At 44.3% G+C, this 20,435-nt stretch overlaps 3 protein-coding genes across 12 annotated transcripts in view; 1 reads left to right on the plus strand and 2 right to left on the minus strand.

Moving 5' to 3' along the window:
• Nucleotides 1–238, minus strand: part of CHEK2 (checkpoint kinase 2) — a 59,641-nt gene extending 59,403 nt beyond the window's left edge. Inside the window, exon 1 of one of the 2 annotated variants that reach the window (XM_073312688.1) lies at nt 149–238. The gene's annotated coding sequence lies outside the window, so the exon portion shown is untranslated. The remainder of the gene's footprint in view (nt 1–148) is intronic. The other variant, XM_073312695.1, reaches the window with a different exon arrangement.
• Nucleotides 100–12,577, plus strand: HSCB (HscB mitochondrial iron-sulfur cluster cochaperone). 3 transcript variants are annotated; one of them, XR_012155046.1, is made up of 7 exons: nt 100–527; nt 2,061–2,157; nt 4,030–4,119; nt 4,943–5,087; nt 6,035–6,195; nt 8,663–8,710; nt 12,397–12,432. XR_012155046.1 is itself a non-coding variant. In XM_073312709.1 (6 exons), the coding sequence occupies exons 1-6, from the start codon at nt 166–168 to the stop codon at nt 12,486–12,488; spliced, it is 834 nt and encodes a 277-aa protein (XP_073168810.1). In that variant the 5' UTR covers nt 141–165; the 3' UTR covers nt 12,489–12,577. The 3 variants fall into 3 exon arrangements, 1 of the variants encoding a protein (XP_073168810.1); XR_012155047.1 differs by lacking the exon at nt 6,035–6,195 and adding an exon at nt 9,265–9,414 and having other exon boundaries at nt 111–527; nt 12,397–12,577; XM_073312709.1 differs by lacking the exon at nt 6,035–6,195 and having other exon boundaries at nt 141–527; nt 12,397–12,577.
• Nucleotides 12,578–15,220: 2,643 nt separating this feature from the next.
• LOC140898622 (solute carrier family 2, facilitated glucose transporter member 11-like) overlaps nt 15,221–20,435 on the minus strand; it is a 30,934-nt gene continuing 25,719 nt past the window's right edge. For 6 of the 7 annotated variants that reach the window (XM_073312702.1, XM_073312697.1, XM_073312701.1 and 3 more), the window contains 3 exons: nt 19,404–19,479; nt 17,568–17,695; nt 15,221–15,728 (listed from right to left, as the gene is read on the minus strand). In XM_073312702.1, coding sequence (XP_073168803.1) covers nt 15,555–15,728; nt 17,568–17,695; nt 19,404–19,479 — 378 coding nt within the window. In that variant the 3' untranslated portion in view covers nt 15,221–15,554. The remainder of the gene's footprint in view (nt 15,729–17,567; nt 17,696–19,403; nt 19,480–20,435) is intronic. The other variant, XM_073312704.1, reaches the window with a different exon arrangement.

Consider the following 20,435-nt stretch of genomic DNA (forward strand, 5'->3'; position numbering starts at 1 on the left):
CGCTCAGACGGCCCGGCCCGGCCCCGACGCTCGGGCGTGCGGCGCGGCGGGCGCAGGCCGGGGCCGGGCCTACCGGCGCGCGCAGACTCCGCGGGGCGGGCTCGCGCAGGGGGGCTGAGCCCCACGCGAACCTGAGACCCGGACTCACCCGCGCGCGAGGACTGAATGAACGCTGACCCAACTCCGAGCCCGAGCGCGCCGCTCACTGCGCATGCGCCCCGCGCGAGTCTTCTTATAAACTCAGCCAATCCGGCTTTAGTGGGTCTCGCGGGGGCTGCTGGGAGTTGTAGTTCCGGCCCGATGTGGGTTGTGTGGAGGGGTCAGCTCTGCAGGGCGCTGTGGGGCTCTCGGGCTCCAGACGCCTCTTCTCGGCCGCGTAGTGCGGAAGCCGGCTCGCTCCCCGCCCCACGCTGCTGGAGTTGTGGTATCGCTCTCCCCGCTCCCGGGGGGCTCCCTCGCTTCTGTCCGGCCTGCCAGGCCCTGCAGCCGCCGGAGTCCCAGCCTGACCTCTTCCGCCTGATGGACTGGTGAGGGGGTGGGAGGCCGGAGCGGGGCTGAGAACCGGGGGGGGGGCTCGGAGGTCAGGGCTTGAGGGGAGTGTGAGGGTGGGGGAAGGGCTGGGAGGTTGGAGCGGGGCTGAGAACCAGGGGAGGGTCTTGGAGGTCAGGGCTTGAGGGGAGTGTGAGGGTGGGGGAAGGGCTGGGAGGTTGGAGTGGGGCTGAGAACCAGGGGAGGGCTTTGGAGGTCAGGGCTTGAGGGGAGTGTGAGGGTGGGGGAAGGGCTGGGAGGCCGGAGCGGGGCTGAGAACCAGGGGAGGGCTTTGGAGGTCAGGGCTTGAGGGGAGTGTGAGGGTGGGGGAAGGGCTGGGAGGTTGGAGTGGGGCTGAGAACCAGGGGAGGGCTTTGGAGGTCAGGGCTTGAGGGGAGTGTGAGGGTGGGGGAAGGGCTGGGAGGCTGGAGCGGGGCTGAGAACCAGGGGGGGGCTCGGAGGTCAGGGCTTGAGGGGAGTGTGAGGGTGGGGGAAGGGCTGGGAGGCCGGAGCGGGGCTGAGAACCAGGGGGGGGCTCGGAGGTCAGGGCTTGAGGGGAGTGTGAGGGTGGGGGAAGGGCTGGGAGGCCGGAGCGGGGCTGAGAACCGGGGGGGGGGCTCGGAGGTCAGGGCTTGAGGGGAGTGTGAGGGTGGGGGAAGAGCTGGGAGGCCGGAGCGGGGCTGAGAACCAGGGGGGGGCTCGGAGGTCAGGGCTTGAGGGGAGTGTGAGGGTGGGGGAAGGGCTGGGAGGCCGGAGCGGGGCTGAGAACCGGGGGGGGGGCTCGGAGGTCAGGGCTTGAGGGGAGTGTGAGGGTGGGGGAAGAGCTGGGAGGCCGGAGCGGGGCTGAGAACCCGGGGGGGGGGCTCGGAGGTCAGGGCTTGAGGGGAGTGTGAGGGTGGGGGAAGGGCTGGGAGGTTGGAGCGGGGCTGAGAACCAGGGGAGGGTCTTGGAGGTCAGGGCTTGAGGGGAGTGTGAGGGTGGGGGAAGGGCTGGGAGGTTGGAGTGGGGCTGAGAACCAGGGGAGGGCTTTGGAGGTCAGGGCTTGAGGGGAGTGTGAGGGTGGGGGAAGGGCTGGGAGGCCGGAGCGGGGCTGAGAACCGGGGCGGGGGCTCGGAGGTTAGGGCTTGAGGGGAGTGTGAGGGTGGGGGAAGGGCTGGGAGGCCGGAGCGGGGCTGAGAACCAGGGGAGGGCCTTGGAGGTCAGGGCTTGAGGGGAGGGTGGGGGAAGGGCTGGGAGGTTGGAGTGGGGCTGAGAACCAGGGGAGGGCCTTGGAGGTCAGGGCTTGAGGGGAGGGTGGGGGAAGGGCTGGGAGGTTGGAGTGGGGCTGAGAACCAGGGGAGGGCCTTGGAGGTTAGGGCTTGAGTGTGAGGGTGGGGGAAGGGCTGAGAGGCCGGAGCGGGGCTGAGAGCCAGCAGAGGGCCTTGGAGGCTGCAGCTGGGGGTGCGGGAGGTTAGGGCTTGAGGGCGTTCGGGGGTTGGGGACAGTAGTTGGTTAGCTGTCGCTCTCATGCTTTCCCTCTTCTTTCTCCCCAGTGATCGCTCATTCAACATCAATGTGCAGCAGCTGCAGCAGCGATTCCGGAGCTTGCAACGCTCCCTGCACCCTGATTACTTCAGCCAGAGACCCCAGGTTAGGAGTTCGGGGTGATGAAGACTTGCTCTTGGGCCTCCAGGCACAGGCCTTGGTGTAGGAGAGTTGTCACCTTTTCCAGTGATAGTCACCCAGGCAAGGGGCATGGTGACAACTCATTGGCAGCTCAACAAGTGCATTTATTTGGGAACCAGCTCCCAAATCTGTGCATCTGCATGGACTGAGTACAGGGGTGGGAGGTGGAGCCCAGGGTTCTCTAATCACTGCCCCGACTTGCTCAGAAGCTTCATATACATTCCTAGTTTGCACTGCAAGTTCTCTGCCTATGAAATGGAATGATTTTCACTTGAGGTAGAGAGAGACCTTTTTTATTTGGAGGGATTAGAGTTTTTTTTAAAAGTTGCTGTTGAATGTCACTTTAAAAAGTACTTTGGTCCCTAACTGAGTTTGTCCACTTCTAATAAAGTGAGATAAACAAGCTTCTATTCCAAACTCAATTTCCTTTATTAATACAATCCCTAAAATTTGGGGAAGAGGAGGAAGCCCTTCAGACCCCCAGGCTATCTGCACCCATTCTCTCACTTTCCCAGCGCTTGAGGCTTATATCAGTGATGTTTGGAGGATGTAAAGTGTACTTATTACGGTTAATCAATGTCATTATGTAGTCTTCCCCTGTTCCTCTGACTTGGTGTTTCTTTTGGGTCCACCCAACCACCAGAACCTAAGGTTTTCAAATTTTCAAAACACTTCCATTAATTGATTCTCTCCATTTTTGGATGTCTGACCTCCTTGAGATTCCAGGGGCCAGATTTTCAACTGTGGTGAGAATACATACTTCCCTCTGAAAATTGGGCCCCAGGAGTATGTTTACACAGCCCACAGCAGCAAGCCTCCCAGCCTGGGTTTATTGTCTCAGTTTAGCACTCTAAAAATGTCTGTATAGACAGCACTTTGATGGTGTAGTTCAGGCTCTGAAGCCCACCCCGCTCCCTAGCTTCAGAACTTGAACCACAACTTCAAAGCATTGTCCAGAGCTATTTTTAAAACACCAGTTCAAGCCCTGCTGATCCAAGTATCAACCAGGGCTGGGAAGCTCACTGCCATGGAGTACGTAGACATACCCTCGGAGTCCCAAGTTACAGTTTTTGAGTTTGGATCCCTTTTTTGGAAAACTTTGGTTTGGTTGTTTGGAAGCATTTTCTGCAAAGACAGACTATGCACAGACATGCTTAGTGTGAGATTTAAGAGGTCGAATTACAAGTTAGTCTAGCTCAGAGGTTCTCAACCTTTTTTTTTTTTTTCCTGAGGCCACCCCAACATGTTATAAAAACACACCAGCCCTCCTGTGCCACAACAACTGCTTTTTTTGCATATAAAAGCCAGGGCCAGTGCTAGAGGGTAGCAAGCAGGGAATTGCCTATGGCCCCACATCACAGGGGCCCCTGTGAGTCTAATGCCTCTGTTTTCTGCCCTGGGCCCCAGTGAGTCTAATGCTGGCCCTGCTTGGCAGACCCCCTACAACCTGCTCGCAGCCCTCCAGAGGGCCCCAGACACCTGGTTGAGAACTGCTAGTCTAGCTGAAGAAAAGCAATTGATGTCCTGCATTTAAAAATAACGAAAAAATTTAAACTTTGATCACAGAGGTAACAGATTTTGAACCAGTAAAGTGCTGGTATTCACTGGGTATTTCTAATGTACGCAGCATTCTTATCTAGATCCATAACACTTTAATTCTTTTGGCTTCCTTAAATGTTTTGGTAGAGATTTTATTGCAATTAAAGATTGCACTGATGTGTACTGTTTGTATAGTAATTTTATTTCTTTACTGCTGACTAAATGGCATGATTTGGCTTTTATTGTAAATATGGTAATTCTGTGTAATAAAGATATTTCTGGATCTTCTGTTGACAGAAAGAGCGGGACTTTTCTGAACAACACTCTTCCTTGGTTAACAGAGCCTACCAAACCCTTCTAAGTCCCTTGAGACGTGGATTGTACCTAGTAAGGTGTCTAATATATACTGTAGAATCGCACCATAAACATGCAGAGATGACTGTAGTTTGTTACAGTATAAAGAACCAAATCCTGTGTACCTCCTCTACTGTTTTTCCACCATTCATATACTTTCACAAGAGAAAACGGGAATATTTGAGACTGAAGAAGGCCAAAGAGTTCCTCTGTCCCACCTAGTTAGCATCTTTACTGTGGAATAACTTTTTTCTTTTATTATTTTTATCACTGTAATCTCACTAAGGCTATGTCTATACTAGAGACCTTATACCAGCATAGCTGTACCAATTCTGCTGTGCCATTGTAAGATCTCTCGTGTAGCCGCTCTAAACTGACAGAAGAGAGCTCTCCTGTCAACATGTTAAACAACCCCCAGCAAGCGGCAGTAACTACATTGGCGGGAGAAGCTCTCCCACTGACCTATTGCTGTGCACACTACCAATTATGTCGGCAAAACTTATGTCACGCAGAGGGGTGGGTTTTTTTTATACCCCTGAGCCACATACACTTTGCCAGCATAAGTGGCAGTGTAGACATGGACTAATAGTCTGTCACCCATCCAACAGATTACTTATCTCTGAGCAAAGATGTACCTTCTATACTTACTTTAAGCCTTGCCCCTAACCACTCCCAGTGCCCCTTTGTGCATTAGCCAACTGCTAATTTTGGAGCATGTCTACACAGGGAGTTTTTCCTGATGAACTCCACGTGTAGATAAACTCTTAGTGACTTGATAGTTTGGAAAGTGGTTGGGATTGAAATACAGGCCTGGCAGCAGCAGATATTGTGAGCCCATTGTTTTCTTCTTCACCAGCTGGAGCTGAATGGAGTGGAACTGGCAAAAGGGACAGACAGTGACATAGATGTGGAGTTCCTCAAGGAAATCATGGAAATCAATGAGACACTGGCAGAACCTAATAATGAGGCTAAAATAGAAGAGATTGAAAGTTTCATTGAAGGTGAAGTCTAGACTTGTCTAATGTACAGGAATAAGTTACAATGCTATATTTTCTATAATGTGACAAAAGGCTAGTCTCTCTAATCAAGGTGATGTAATGTGGGGAGGACTGCCCCATAACACCTCCTGCTGCCTGAGCATGGCACTGTAAGTGCTCCCTGTCCAGGGCCCCCTAAGAACACCACACAGTTCAAAAGGGTCTAATGCAAAATTCCCATGTTAAGGTTCTACTTTATTAAATTTAAATATACTTGAAATAAGTCTCTCCTTTTGAGTGCAGGGTTTGCACAGCCCTCCCCTTGGGGACTGTATTTCTTAGTCCAGCCTGCGATCTCTCCACCTGGGCCCAAGGGTGCACAGCCCTTCTTTGGCCCTGTGGTTCTCTGGGTCCAATTCAGTCTCTACCTTAATCTTCTGCAGCACTTATCTGCAGCCACTTTTTTCCAACCACCTGCAGCCCCTGGGCTTCTGTCCTGCTGCTTCTGTCTCTAGAAGCACACCATCCAGGCTCCTTGTTCTAGAGAGCTCTCCTGGGAGATACTGTGTCTAGGAACCCTTTATCAAGCTTATTAATAAATGGCCAGTCAGTCACCCAGGGATTTAGTTGGTTCCAGATGGGTTTGAGTTGGCTTATTCTCTCTATCACAGGTAGGCTATCCCAGGTAGGCTGGTCCGTAACGCCCCTTAAAGGGCCAGCTCTGTGACAGGAGGAAGTTAAGAAAATAGCTTTTCCACATTTTCCTATGTTTTTCATCATTATGTTGAATAGGACAAACTTTAGTCCATGTCCTTGTTTTTATTCTGATTGCTTTAGATCCTCTCTCATTCTGTCCTTCTATTTTGCATCCCCTGCACATATACACACCTCTGTGTTCTTAATCTAACACTTACCACTATAGTTGTTCACTTGTCCCCTTACCTGATCAGTATTTATCTTTTTATGTTCAGCTATGGTGTGCAAACCCACTGAGGCCTGCAAAAGCTATAAACATAAGAGGGCATCAAACAAGTTTAAACCCCAGCAAAACAGAGAATCAACTCAAGCTTGCTTTTAGAAGTGTGTTCCTTCCTCCTCAACCTTCATTTCCTCTGAAGGTTTCTATTGTCATGTATGTGGACTTCATACTTTATCTGCCTTAGGAATTCTGCTTATATACTTTCAGCATTGTGTGACTGCTCCCCTGGTATCTATGAAATAGGACTCCTTTCGGGTTCCTCTTTTTTAAAAAAAAAAAAGGAAGAGGAGCAGTATATCGGTTTGACCAACGTAGTGTCTAGTGCCTAATCTCCAATTTCTCTTTTCTCCTTTCATTGTGCCAATTTTCTCTTAACTAGTGGATAATTTTTTTTTAATTTAGCAATTTTCCTGTTTGTCTACAGAGAACGTAAATATCATTACCACTTCTCTTTTTTTAATTGACCTCTCACTTCTCCTGTCCCAGATGAATATGTATACATAACGTACTAGCGATTGTCATGGGGGTCTGGATACCAGTTTGTGCTGGTAGATTGAGCTGCAAAACCACTTGCATTTTCTCCACCCAAACTGCAAACTAGATAACTTACACTGCTTGCCAAGGTGCCCCTGAAAAATAGAGTTCCTTTTTATAAGCAATCTAAAAAGGACTTTATTAGTTCAGCTTTATTAGTCCGATGCAGGTGTGGCCACAGCTTGTTATAAAGGCTACCTTTGCAAAGCAAATATTTTTTCTGTTAATGTTAACAGAATTTTGCTTTTTACAGCAAAATTCCATACGGGCAATATCATTAACAAAATCTTACTAACAGGAAATGTATCTAGTGCCTGTTATAATCTATATAGCAAGCTTCTAACTAGTTTGGCAAAAAGAAAATGTGGATGTAGCTTTTGAATAATGGTTTAAACATGTTTGAGGTCATGTTGCCTATAAAGAGAAATATATTATTCAGTGTTTGAAGTTGTCAGGATAAAGAGTAATGGGTTAGTGTGAAGGAAGTATTCAGCGTGGAGATTGAGAAAGTGTTAAGATTGATGGGGGAAGTAATTCTTGGCTCCAAAGAGATAGTGGAGCAACGCAGAAGCCCAAAGATCAATTAATTGATCTTTAAATATTCATGGTAAATAGGCCCAATGGCCTGTGATGGGATGTTGGATGGGGCGGAATCCGAGTTACTACAGAGAATTCTTTCCTGGGTATCTGGCTGGTGAGTCTTGCCCATATGCTCAGGGTTCAGCTGATCGCCATATTTGGCGTCGGGAAGGAATTTTCCTCCAGGGCAGATTGGAAGAGGCCCTGGAGGTTTTTTGCCTTCCTCTGTAGCATGGGGCACCGGTCATTTGCTGGAGGATTCTCTGCTCCTTGAAGTCTTTAAACCATGATTTGAGGATTCAATAAGCTCAGACATAGGTGAGAGGTTTATCGCAGGAGTGGGTGAGTGAGATTCTGTGGCCTGCATTGTGCAGGAGGTCAGACTAGATGATCATAATGGTCCCTTCTGACCTTAATATCTATGTAAGGAGAGCTTAGAGAAGACATTTAGGAAAATGGTGTGCGGAGCAGTGCTGTGTGATGCAAGAGCTCAAACTGGAAAATCTTGGGAGTCTTTTCTGGCTTGACAATCTATCACTCTGTGACAGAGAAACTTTCACTGAACTCCAGCAAGCACTGAAAGTTTGAGGGCTTGTCAACTGTGGAGAAGTACTAGGTGGATGATGGTTCAGAAGGATAGTTAATAAATTGGAAGGTTACATAGTGATGAACAGTCTGAACTTCAGCTGTCCACAGGGGACACCAGTGCAATCTGACGAAATGAAGATATAGAGTTTGAATACATTAAGTCTCATCTACTAAACAAAGGAGAGGATAGTCAAGCATGATATGGAACATAGTAGGGAGCTGTGAAAAGTCCTCTGCTCAGAGGGACCAGAGTCACTCAGTTAACTTTTCTCTAAATATTAATGCTAGTCACCATGACAAGAGAACATATATACTATAACAACACGGTCACCAGTTTCAAAGAAGGTTTTAAATCACTTTACGGTAGAGCATGTTAATATGGAGAAAATGTAGCAAAGTATTTGGTTTGAAGAGCCTTACACTTTCACCCACAAAGTTTAAAGTATGGTAACCGTGTATTTGGGAGAGTGCTGTAAGAGTGTGTTCTCATCCTGCCTACTTTGTCCATTAATGTGTTCTAGGTAGTGGCCAACTATCAGTTCAATGGTGAAGTATTTTCACACTTTCATTCTGCAGGGTTAATGATTCTGGCTGCAAGAAATAATAGCAATAGTCAGTATTGTGAAAGGGTAAAATAAAATTCAGAGTGTAAGCTGAACTTTTAACCAAGCTACTAGCCCTTAAAGTTCGTGATGACATTAGTCTCTGTATTTACACTAAAATTCACTTCTTTGATTTGGTGCTAAACTGTTTGTTTAATAGCTAGTGACAGAATAAAACAGTTAGCAAAAACGTTATTGCAAAGGTGCTGGCAGCATATCTGTTTCCCAGCATGAAGTCATAAGACAATGTTATTGAAAGTGCTCAGTGAGCGTATATACAGCTTTGAATAAGACTATGTATTTTTCGTTTTTTACAGTTAAACGAGAAGAATTGACCAAGGATGTGAGCAAAGCTTTTGAAAGAGGTAGTGATCTCAGTTACTTCTTGAATTTTTACTGGTATAATGTCAGAGTAATGAGTGCTAAAAACAGCATGCTTTGGTATAAAGTATTTAGTGAACTACAGAATTAAAGTATCATTCACTGCCTTTAAAAATAAAAAACTTCCAGAAATTGATGGGCAAGCCAGTACAGATCCCAGAGTTCTGGTATCAAGCTTCTAGCAAGATGACCTGCTCAGTGAGCAGGCTGCTGTGTTTTGCACCAGCTTGTCTCTGAATAGTTTTATGATGTAGCTCCATGTGAGATGAAACCCTAATGGCAGTTGTACACCTTCCGTGAAAAGGACTGAAATTACCTCCACTGTCATCGCCACCTCTTTTCCTTCAACTCACTGTTGGCATGTCATTATTGTCTGGGTTAAGTCTCGGCCATCTTACTCTCATCCATACCCCAATTTTAGACACTGGCTGTGGCAGTGAACTACATTCTCTGAGTCAAATGAGAGAATACTGACAATGCTGCATCCCATGCCTCCTGGCTAACTCTCCTAACAGCCCCATATATGTCTTGAATGCAGGCAGGGTGACAAAATGGTACCCTTTGGGACCCCACAATTAACAGCACTTCGGGAAGAGAAGCAATTGCCAACTACACAGTGAGATCTTTCCAAGAAAAAAGAACAAAGCCACTGAAGAGCAGCCTTCTCCACTCCTGCTAGGGTCTGCTGGTGAGACATCTTATGATTAATGGTATCATAGGCAGCTGACAGATCGAATACCAGCAGCATGAACATCTGATGTTCGTTCATCTCCTGGAGAAGATAATCAACCACTGTAGTCTCTGCAATGCGAGTACAGACCTGGCCTTGGCAAAGTGTTGAAGAGATCAAAAGCATTCTAGATCATGTGAGCCATGTCTCACCACAGCCTTCTCCATAATCTTACCCAACATGGGATACAGGTCAATAATTAACTAGATTGTCAGTGTCAATTGATGACTTTTTGAGCAGTGTGTACTAATGCTTCCTTCTAAGCAGGATGCGCCCTGCCCTCACAGAGAGGCAGACAAAGGACCCACTATTCCCCACTGGTCTCCACCTGTCAGGCTTTGCTTCCCGGTAGTCAGGCCTACTGGTTGGAGCAGTCGACAAAGCTGGACGTAGGGTTGGCACTAGGCCAAGGGTAGTGCTGGAACTGAGATCTGGGGACAGCCAGGGTCAGAACAGGAATCAGTGTCTATAGATAAGTCAAACAGGTCTGTAGCTGGAGTCCAGGTATATGACAGAGGTCAAAGCCAGTTGGTTCAGTATCAGGTAGGAGGGGGCCAGGAGACAGTGTAAGAAGTGGTCAGGAACAGGCTGGGAGTCTAGAGAGTCTGATACACTGTGAAGCAGTAGCAGTGTTCCTAACTGGGTAATGCTGTTGCACAGAGTGATTTGCAGCTCTAGGGGGATGGAGAAATACCTGAGCCTGGGGGTCAGCTGACCCAGGCTCTGCTCAGGGATGGCTGAGTAACTGCAGGCTCTGTGGGAAAGGTAATTCACTGCAATATTGCCATGTGCCTGAGTGATGACTCAGTGCGGCTCTGTGGGAGGGACAGCTGAGTGAGTAGCCCTGGTTTGGCTGCAGGTTTGCCTCACATCACCTGCCAGGAAGTATGTGGAGCCAAAACACTGCCTGCAAGAAAAATCTCTCACCATCTTCAGTACCTCAGTCAGAATCACTGCCTGAAACTACTGCCTGAAACTACCAGCCAAGATGAGGCCCTTGTTCTGTCACCAGGAAATCAGACACCCCATCCGTAATCTGATCAAATTTGGTCTGTAAAACAACAAATTTCCTCAACAGGAGGGAGTCAGACCAGCCACTGAACTCAGACTGTCCTGATTTAACAGACTATCTATAACCTAGAATAAACCTGCTGTCCAAGATTTTGCAGATGCTCTGGTAGAAGAAAATAACTTTCTTTACTTCCCAAACCTTCATGAAACAGCTGTTGAGCCTCTGCATGAGATTTCCACCACTGGCACTCTGTCTTCCTCTTGCTTAATTTGTTTTAGGTTCCCAGTAAATCAGGGTAACTGTGAGAATGAAACTAGCAAAGAGGGCACCTAGAAGTATTGTCTTCCCTAACCATCACAATTGTGGCCTAACAATGGAACAAGAAACTCTGGAACTCTTCTAGTTCCATTAATCAGTCAAGGCAGACCATTCAAAGAAGTCTCTCACCCTGACAGGAGAAATGAGCCCCAACCTCAAACCATAGGCAGTAACTGTTGGTCCATGATGCTAGTTTAAGATTCAGTTGCATAACTTGCAGTCCCATTCCAAAAAACAGGTCCAAAGAGTGGCCACTTCTGAGATTTGATCCAGTAACTACCTTTGATAGGCCCATGGCTTTCATGATGTTCAGGATCTCCTGACCACCTCAGAAGATTCATCATCCACATGAAGATTGCTCTCCGTGATTTGAATCCTTCCCTGTTTTTCCATTGCCACCAGGCTGACGCATGTAGTCCCCTTACAAAGGAACTTGACAGTGCAGCAGATCCGGTGGTACACTAAAATCAGTCCTACCTTCATCCCATCTGGGGCTTGCATGCTAAATGGACACTTACTCTGTCAGATCCAGTTTGGCGAAGACTTCCTATAGTTCAGGTTGAATGCAATCAGCACTGCTACGCTTTCTCCCTACTGACCATCCTTGGTTCATGATATACCAAACATCTAACTGGTAAAAGCTGTGCCAGAACTCAGTCATCTACTCCTGTGGTCTCTACATCCCTACTCTGTCAGTGTCACTGCTATGGAATCAGTGGAAAGAGGAATTTAAGATCCTCCTTATCTCAGGGCCCTCACTCACCCCAGGGTACAAACCCTTTTATCTACCCTGTCTCAATTTTAAGATTCCCTCAACATTACAATCTTTCTTGGTCTCTTAGAGGCTGCCCACATTTCTAATTCCACAATCCCCCATAACCAGCCTCCCTCCCACAAACATAGGTACCTTACTAAGGGTTTCCTGATTATCTGCCCTGCTGGCCTCACATCTGTGGATGAAATTGCTTTAACTACAACATATTAGTGGATCCTTTATATTGAAGGATTTAATATTAACACCACTTAAAAAGAAATACGGAGCCTGATGGCATGCTCCAGTGCTGTCTGAAAGAGCTCCTTTTACAGGCAGAGCCCTTCTGGCAGTGGTGGTGGGATGGAGCCAGTCTTTGTTGTAGCAGTGGTTGCTAGCTAGGCTGCTGGGTCTTACTCCTGTTATGTCTGTGTCATATAGTTGTAATGGAAATAGTCCAAGCATGCCTCTGATGCCAGTCTTACAGTTTGATGCCTAATGGTCCACTGGGTTTTTTTTCTGTTGGTGCTTCTCAGAGAAGTAATTGGAGGGCACTGTTGTTGCATGTCTTTTCCCCATTCTTTGTACACCTTGTCTTTTTAGATTGTAAGCTTTTGGGGCAAGCCCATTTCTTATATTTGTTTTATAGAGTGCCTATTGCAAGGGGCGCCCGATCTTGACTGAGGCCTCCACTGTTACAACATTAGCTTTACTGTAGTACTCATGGTATTTGAGTTTTTTAAATTCACGTTTAGTTCTGTTATTGATATGGCCATTTTACAACAACAAAATGTTTTAAATTAAATTTCTAAGATGAAACAGACTCCATCCTAATATAAACTTCAGTTCTTTATTTCAGATGATCTTCAAGAAGCCAAGAAACTTCTAGCCAAAATGAAATACTTTGAAAACTTGGAGGACAAGGTGAAGAGCAAGAAGAATCCTTCCTGATATCACATTCTTTGCCATTAAGACCCGATCCACTTTTGATTAAAGTAGTGATTTTGTAGTTTCTGATTCAGGAACTAAAAACAGCACAACCATTGTGTGCCTCTTGATTTTTTCGGTCCTTACTTACCTACGGAAACAGAGCTGTGTAAAAGACATCCATGTACCACCCAGTGTCATTAGTTTGCAGTCTTGAAAGTGGAATGTTGCTGTCATTATTGCTACCAAATGCTGAATTCCAACTGCTACCTTTGTGGCCACACTCCTTACTGTCAATACTTATAGATTCTGTATCCCAAAGTGTATAGCTACCTATCCCTAGTGGACAATAAATGAGTATGCAGATCACTGTTGCTATTGGGATTTAGTCAGGGCCCGATGCTGCACTGACATCAAAAAGTGTTGCCTAAGTAAGACCTGAATGCCCACTTTGGTGGATTTTCCCGACTCCTTACCAAACGCTTACAGTTATGGGGAAAATGGTGCTTGTTTATAGGAAAAGTTTTAGCAAACATTGCTCACTGGAGAGTTTCTTGCAGGACCTGGAGACAGGTGGTAACAACATTCTCAGTTGTACTGAGGGCAGAGATTATTCAGGGTGGGAACGCATTTGCCTCCTTCAACCAGTGTGATAGTCGCTCTTACCTTGTTTACTTTCACTTTGTTCAGGATGTGTTTAATATCCTACTTTTGCATGAACCTAGCAAGAAGAACCTTATCAAACTCTCCTGCTCAAAGCTGCCCTTATTTCCTTTCACATCACTGTGTGTTGGTGAGGCAGTTGAAAGGAGTAAGCAAAACTGGAGCCTTGAGTGTACTTTGTATGTTGCCTTGTAAGGCTTAAACTAAATTCTTGGCCAGCTCTAGCTGTGCACTGAACAAACAGGGAGAGAGATATTTAGCCTTTTTTTGAGAATCTAAACCAGATAGGACCTTATTTCACACAAGAGATGAGTTCATGACTGTGCAACAGGAGATATCTAGAGTAGAAATTAATTTATCTGTATATTGTAAAAACAAATGATTAAATTATTAGAATAACTTCATGGCAAGCAGTAAGAACACAGTGGCTTTGTCTGTTAGCCTTTTTCCCTAAAACTTCCCATTGATTTTACTCTTTAGGTCTATGTAGAGAAGAACCCCGGTGCCTATGCTGTTTTAATCATCATGTCATCTAAGCATGTTCTGAGTAGATCTAGACAAGAATGGTTAAAATGCTGACATCTCTACAGCAGTGCTCCTGCTATTATATCACTTGTGGAACTGCACCAGTGGTAGCATCAGTCGGAAACCACCAGAGAGCACATAAGTTACAGCTTCTGTAATAGATCCTTACAAGGTGAGGAAACAAAACAATCAAAGGGGAATGTAAATGCAGTAATAAATTAAGACCTTTGGTGCTTCAGTTTTAAGGGAAATTTAAAATGTGAGTTCACTTTTGATTCCAAGTGCTGGCTGGACAGCCCTGGTGATTAAACAGAGGACTCTTCCACACTACAGGTACAGTATTGATAATTGAAGCTATACATCAGGGGTAGTCAATAGGCAGACTGCAGGCCAAATCTGGACCACCAGATGCTTCTGAATGGACCCCAAAATCTTTTTATTTACTTATTATTGTTTCTATTATTATTTTCTTTCCTGGAGTCTGGACCTTGACCAAGAAATTTGGATCTTGATAAAAATAATTAACTACCCCTGCTATACATGGTCTTCCTGTGGTGTCAGTGTTCCCCAGTCCTGTCTTGGAATGACCCATCTCTAGGGAATGAGAGAAGTGTTCAGTTTCTGTCACAAATTGAATTTAGGCATCTCTGCTGTAGATACCATTTATTGTCTTTTTGTGACCAGGTATTTTCATCTACCAGGAGCCAGACTCAGTGAGACTCAAATTATTTTCACACAGGTCACCAAATAACTGTTATGGTAGTTTCTGATTTTTTTTCTAATAGAGGCTGGATTTCAACCACTAATTTCAGGAAGGCCAGTTATATCCTGATCCCCAGTGCCATTCGGTCCTTGTAATACATTTTATCATGAATCATATATATAGTTTCTTACCTACTGCCTTCATTCCAATGGGATTCATTGCTTGTGTCCATTTTGTGCTGTCACAGAAATAGGACTGTGTAGGAGAAGCCTCAGGTAGGCTGAGGCCTGTCAGAGGAATTAGTCTTGATGACAGGAGGAGGAGTGTTTTTATGTAGTAACTAGAACAGGGGTTCTCAAATTGCGGCGCAACCCCAAAGTGGGTCGTGACCCCATTTTAATGGGTTCACCAAGGCTGGTGTTGGCCCTGAGCTCCAGCAAGTCTCAAGCCCAAGCCCCACTGCCCAGGGCTAAAATTACATGTCCCCTGCCCAAGGGCAGAAGCCCTTGAGCTTCAGCTTTGCCCCCCGCCCCCAGGACGGTGGGGCTTGGGCAGGTTCAGTCTTCGGTCCCCGCTCCTGGAGTCATGTAGTAATTTTTGTTCTCAGAAGGGGGGTCATACTGTAATGAAGTTTGAGAACTGCTGAACTAGGATATTTCAATTAGCAGTAGGTTTTGCATTCAATGTGGCCATTCTTAAATGTTCAGCATTCTAATATCACATTAAAGTAATAGCTACATTTTATTTCAAGAAGTGATGCTCCAACCCCATCGCTGTCTCCTAAATTCTTCATATTGACACCTGATATGGTGAGAGTATGAGGCATGCCATGGATTCACATTGAATGTTTGGAGCAATCCCCCAATGAAGTCTGTACTCCCATGAGACCAGGTAATCAGCACTGTTTCTGCATGTGTACATTAGCCAAATGTCTCAACATTTTTATTGAATTGAGTCTTTTTCGTAGGCAGTACTGTATGTGTACATAAAATACAGTACTTTGACATTCCAGCAAGATTAGTCTACCTTTTAAATAAGTTTCACCTAATGATATAACAAGCTGCCTTTGAATACAGTCTTTAACATTTTTATATACTATATGGGATCATATGTGTATAATTTCCATTAATGTGGCTGCCTTACACCTGTGAGATGTGAAGTGCACTCTGAAATTAATTGCAGAGCTGCCTTCTTTCACATTATAGTTCTGTTTCCTTCTCTTTGATTCTTCCTCTGAAATTAAGGTGTTGAAATTCTTGTTTGATTTCCAGAAAAGATTTGTTTTTTGTCTCAGGAATGACAAAGAAGATGAAACTGGCAACCAGTAAGCTTTCCAGTAAAAACACCACAAAGCAATACTGCTTCAGTCCATTCTAAAAACAAAATACAGGATGTTGGAGATTAATAAAAAAATCATAGTATTTTCTAAACTTAACTAGGTATTATTTACTAACTCAGATTCTGTTGTCAGTCACTAACCGTGCCAAATCTAGGTTTTAAGTAAAAGGGAACAGATGGAGCTTCAGTTTACCCTATCTCTTTGTTGTATCATTAGCTGAAGTGATCAATAGTCAAGTTGGTGATTTTTTATTTTAGAACACTTCAAATCTGCAGAGAGATGCTTAGCTCTACTAGCAGTCCACAACAGGAACCCCTCTCCTGGCTTAAGAGCCTACATAGTTATGTAGGGAATGAATTGGGTGCCTGCCTTGCTCCACACAAAATGAGGAGTAGGAAGTGGTGCCCATGTTATAACATTTAGCGCACTGGTTAGAGAACTTAGCTGGGATGGGGAGAACTTAGATTCAACTTACCCTTCCCTTGATGGGGGAAGAGAGGATTTGAACAGGAGTTTCCTACATTTCAGGAGAGTGCACTAACCACTGAGCTACAGGATATTTTGAAAAAGGCATGCATCCGATGAAGTGAGCTGTAGCTCATGAAAGCTTATGCTCAAATAAATTTGTTAGTCTCTAAGGTGCCACAAGTACTCCTTTTCTTTTTGTGGATACAGACTAACACAGCTGCTACTCTGAAACCAGGATATTTTGAGGTAAGGGTCTCTTGGTCCCTTCTGTTGAAACTGTTCCACTGTGGATTAAATAATGAAACAGTGACTGGGCGAGAATGTGAAAGAATGACTCTCTAGTCCAGTGGGTTCAGGCACCCACCTAGAAGGTAGGAGACCCTATGTCATGTCCCCCTGCTGCAATGACTCCTTATATATCCACAGTGGAACAGCTTCAACAGGAGTGTCTGAGGACCCACCCACCCCCCATTAGACTTTTTGGTAGCTCAATGGTTAGCATACTCTCCTTAGAGGTGGTGTGAAAGACCTTCCCTCCCCCACTGCTACAGAAGGGGGAACTCAACCTGGCTCTCCCAAATTCCAGGTGAGTACTCTAACCAGTGGGCTAAAAGCTATAATGTGGATACCACCATCACTCCCTCCTATAAACAAGACTTAGGCACCTAGGTAACTTCATAGAGTCCACCCTATGTAAATACTTATTCTGAGAACACATGTCAATTATTTGATATTTTTTAGGGTTGCACGCAAAAGAGTTTCTCAGTTCAGTAGGCAGTATCTCTTTTCAGTAGTGTCTCTATATATTGAATTTCTTTGCAAGACCAAGTAGAGTAACTGAAATGATTAGACTAGAAATGGAATTTGGCAACATGTATTGTCTTCACTAAAATAATATCTCTCTTGACCAAAGATATTTTCCATTGTAAGTGATTGTCCTCAACTGAGTTTGGACAAATGTGGTATGGCCTCAAATAAGAAGTAAACCATTTGTTACAGAGGTATTACCTCTTTCTGATCTAACAAGCTAAGCAATAACAAGAGATGCTGACAGGAGATGTGACCTATGAATCTCTGAACTTGGTGAGAATTCTTTATACTTTTTCTTCAATTTTTTCTCATCATAAACCTAACCTGGAGATTAGTCCTCCATATGCAGTCTGACTTTGTCTTCTATTGTGTGTTTTTGTATTATTTGTAGATATCTAAAATAAACTTGCCTACTAAGAGTGACTGACTCTAATAATACCTTTGTTGAAGGAGAGTTTTCACTTATCTTAATCTAAGCACTAAGTTCTTTATTGTATAAAGAAGAGCAATTTCTGTGTCTAGGAAAATTTCTCTGCAAGAAGTCAAGTGAACATGAGGCAACTGAGAGAAGATAGTATATGTAACGGATACATACCACTATAAAGGGGAAGAGCATTCCTATTGTGAAGAAACTCAGCCAACTAACAGATCCTCCTATCATGTAAGCAGCAGGACGTGAAGACTGGGTAAATAATTCAGCAGTCAATGTATTTGTTATACCACCTGGGGATCAATTTCAGAAACAGAACAGATTCTTAGGGTAAGTGTGCATTTTCAGGGAAAGTTTCAAGCAAAAACAAAAGAAAATGGTTGCTTTTGAATGTGCCATTAGCTGACCTGGATGTAAAAGATATAGATAGATCTATATATAAATCCTTTTTGTTAACCACATTTTTTTGTTGACACTTTTTTTGGTCCAGATTCTGATAACCCCTATTCAGAGTAAGGTGTACCCTTTTACAGAATTCAGAGTAACAGCCGTGTTAGTCTGTATTCGCAAAAAGAGAAGGAGTACTTGTGGCACCTTAGAGACTAACCAATTTACCAGCAGGACAGTGGGGTGGGAGTAGGTATTGTTTCATATTCTCTGTGTATATATAAAGCCTGCTGCAGTTTCCACGATATGCATCTGAGGAAGTGAGCTGTAGCTCACGAAAGCTTATGCTCTAATAAATTGGATCACTTTAGATAAGCTATTACCAGCCGGACAGTGGGGTGGGAGTAGGTATTGTTTCATATTCTCTGTGTATATATAAAGCCTGCTGCAGTTTCCACGATATGCATCTGAGGAAGTGAGCTGTAGCTCACGAAAGCTTATGCTCTAATAAATTGGTTAGTCTCTAAGGTGCCACAAGTACTCCTTTTCCTTTTACAGAAGTAGTCTTATTAATTTCAGTGGAACTGCTCAGAGAGTAAGGTACAACTTAGCGTGAGTAAGGGCCCATTAAAAGTACAATGACAACAAGCCTCATAGAATGATAAGACTGGAGGGGACTTTGAGAGGTCATCTAGTCCAGACCCCTGCACTCAAGGCAGGGCTAAGTATTATCTAGACCATCCCTGACAGGTGTTTGTCTAACCTGCTCTTAAAAATCTCCAGTGATGTAGATTCTACAACCTCCCTAAGCCATTTATTCCAGTGCTTAACTACCCTGACAGTTAGGAATTTTTTCCTAATATCCAACCTAAACCTCCCTTGCTGCAATTTAAGCCCATTGCTTTTTAACCTCTGAGGCGAGGACAACAAAAACAAATTTTCTCCCTTCTCCTTGTAATAACTTTTTATGTACTTGAAAACTGTTATCATGTCCCCCTCAGTCTTTTCTTCACCAGACTAAACAAATCCAATTTTTTAATCTTCCCTCATAGGTCATGTTTTCTAGACCTTCAATCATTTTTGTTGCTCTTCTCTGGACTTTCTCCAATTTAGCCACGTCTTTCTTGAAATGGGGCATTCAGAACTGGATATGCTACTGCAGTTGAGGCCTAATCAGTGTGGAATAGAGCATAAGAATTACTTCTCGTGTCTTGCTTACAACATGCCTGCTGCTATATCCCAGAATATTTTCTTTTTAGTTTTTGTTTTTTCAAGTGTTACACTGTTGACTCATATGTAGCTTGTGATCCTCTATGACTTTCTGATCCCTTTCCACAGTACTGTATACTTGCTTCCTATGTGGTTTGGGTGCATCAAAGATACCAGAATGAAGGCCACTTCATGGCCTTGAAGAGAGCATACAGTGAAGGAATGCACTGTATTGGTCATATCATCCTATGCCATTCTGTGCATTTGGGTTGTCTTAGCCGGAGCATCAGCATCCCTATGGGAAATATTAGCTGTCTTGCTTACACTACAGACAATATTGGCACTATTTTAGAGATGATACATTTTAGGCAATTTTATAAACAAGAGTTCATGAATGTGCAATACCTGGACCTAACCCAAAGCTCAGGATGAAAGCAAATATAGATGCCATGCTCAAATGAGGCACCCAGGGGTACAGCTCCTGAAAAAAGAGCATGAAAAGTATTTAGTTCAGATTTCAGTCATCAGGTCTTAACATTTGGCTTAAAGTCAAGTGTTTAGCCTTTGAACCCATAAATGACTTTCTGAATAAATAACACAAAATTGGTTACTGACTCAGATAATAATTAGCTTTCAATAAATCAAACAAGTGTCTTCGAAGAATGAGAAAGTCATGTGTATTTAAATTAATCCCTGCTTCTTAGTATACTACAGTGTATAAATGAAAAAAAGTTTCAAATCCCACAGCTTGCCATATTTTGTTGTAAACTGATCAAATTCCATTTAGTCACTATCAGCCATTAATTGCTAGTAATAGCCAATTTCTTCTTGTTATTGCTTTTAAAGCAATAAAATACACTAGTCAATCAATTTCACAAATACTTAGTAGTGCTTGAGTCCCCATTGTTAGTAATATTTATAATTAGTAGATGCAAAACTTTCCTTTAAGTCTGTAAAATCAAAGTAAAATTCTGTATTATTACTAGGTTTCAGAGTAGCAGCCGTGTTAGTCTGTTTCCACAAAAAGAACAGGAGTATTTGAAGCGCCTTAGAGACTAACAAATTTATTAGAGGATAAGCTTTCATGTACATTGGCCAAACTGGACAGTCTCTACGCAAAAGAATAAAGGGACACAAATCTGACATCAGGAATCATAACATTCAAAAACTGGTAGGAGAACACTTCAGCCTCTCTGGCCACTCAGTAACAGATTTAAAGGTGGCAATTTTGCAACAGAAAAGCTTCAAAAACAGACTCCACCCAGAAACTGCTGAGCTTGAAATAATATGCAAACTAGATACCATTAACTTGGGTTTGAATAGAGACTGGGAGTGTCTGGGTCATTACACATATTGAATCTATTTTCCCATGTTAAGTATCCTCACACCTTCTTGTCAACTGTCTAAATGGGCCATCTTGACTATCACTACAGAAGT

This window comes from Lepidochelys kempii, chromosome 15 (assembly GCF_965140265.1).
Source record: "Lepidochelys kempii isolate rLepKem1 chromosome 15, rLepKem1.hap2, whole genome shotgun sequence".
Lineage (NCBI taxonomy): Eukaryota > Metazoa > Chordata > Testudines > Cheloniidae > Lepidochelys > Lepidochelys kempii.

Coding starts and splice junctions, on each gene's coding strand:
- HSCB (XM_073312709.1), top strand. CDS start 166: ATGAACGCTGACCCAACTCCGAGCCCGAGCGCGCCGCTCACTGCGCAT. Junction 2,158..4,029: donor ACTTCAGCCAGAGACCCCAG/GTTAGGAGTTCG, acceptor TTCTGTTGACAG/AAAGAGCGGGACTTTTCTGA. Junction 5,088..8,662: donor GATTGAAAGTTTCATTGAAG/GTGAAGTCTAGA, acceptor CGTTTTTTACAG/TTAAACGAGAAGAATTGACC.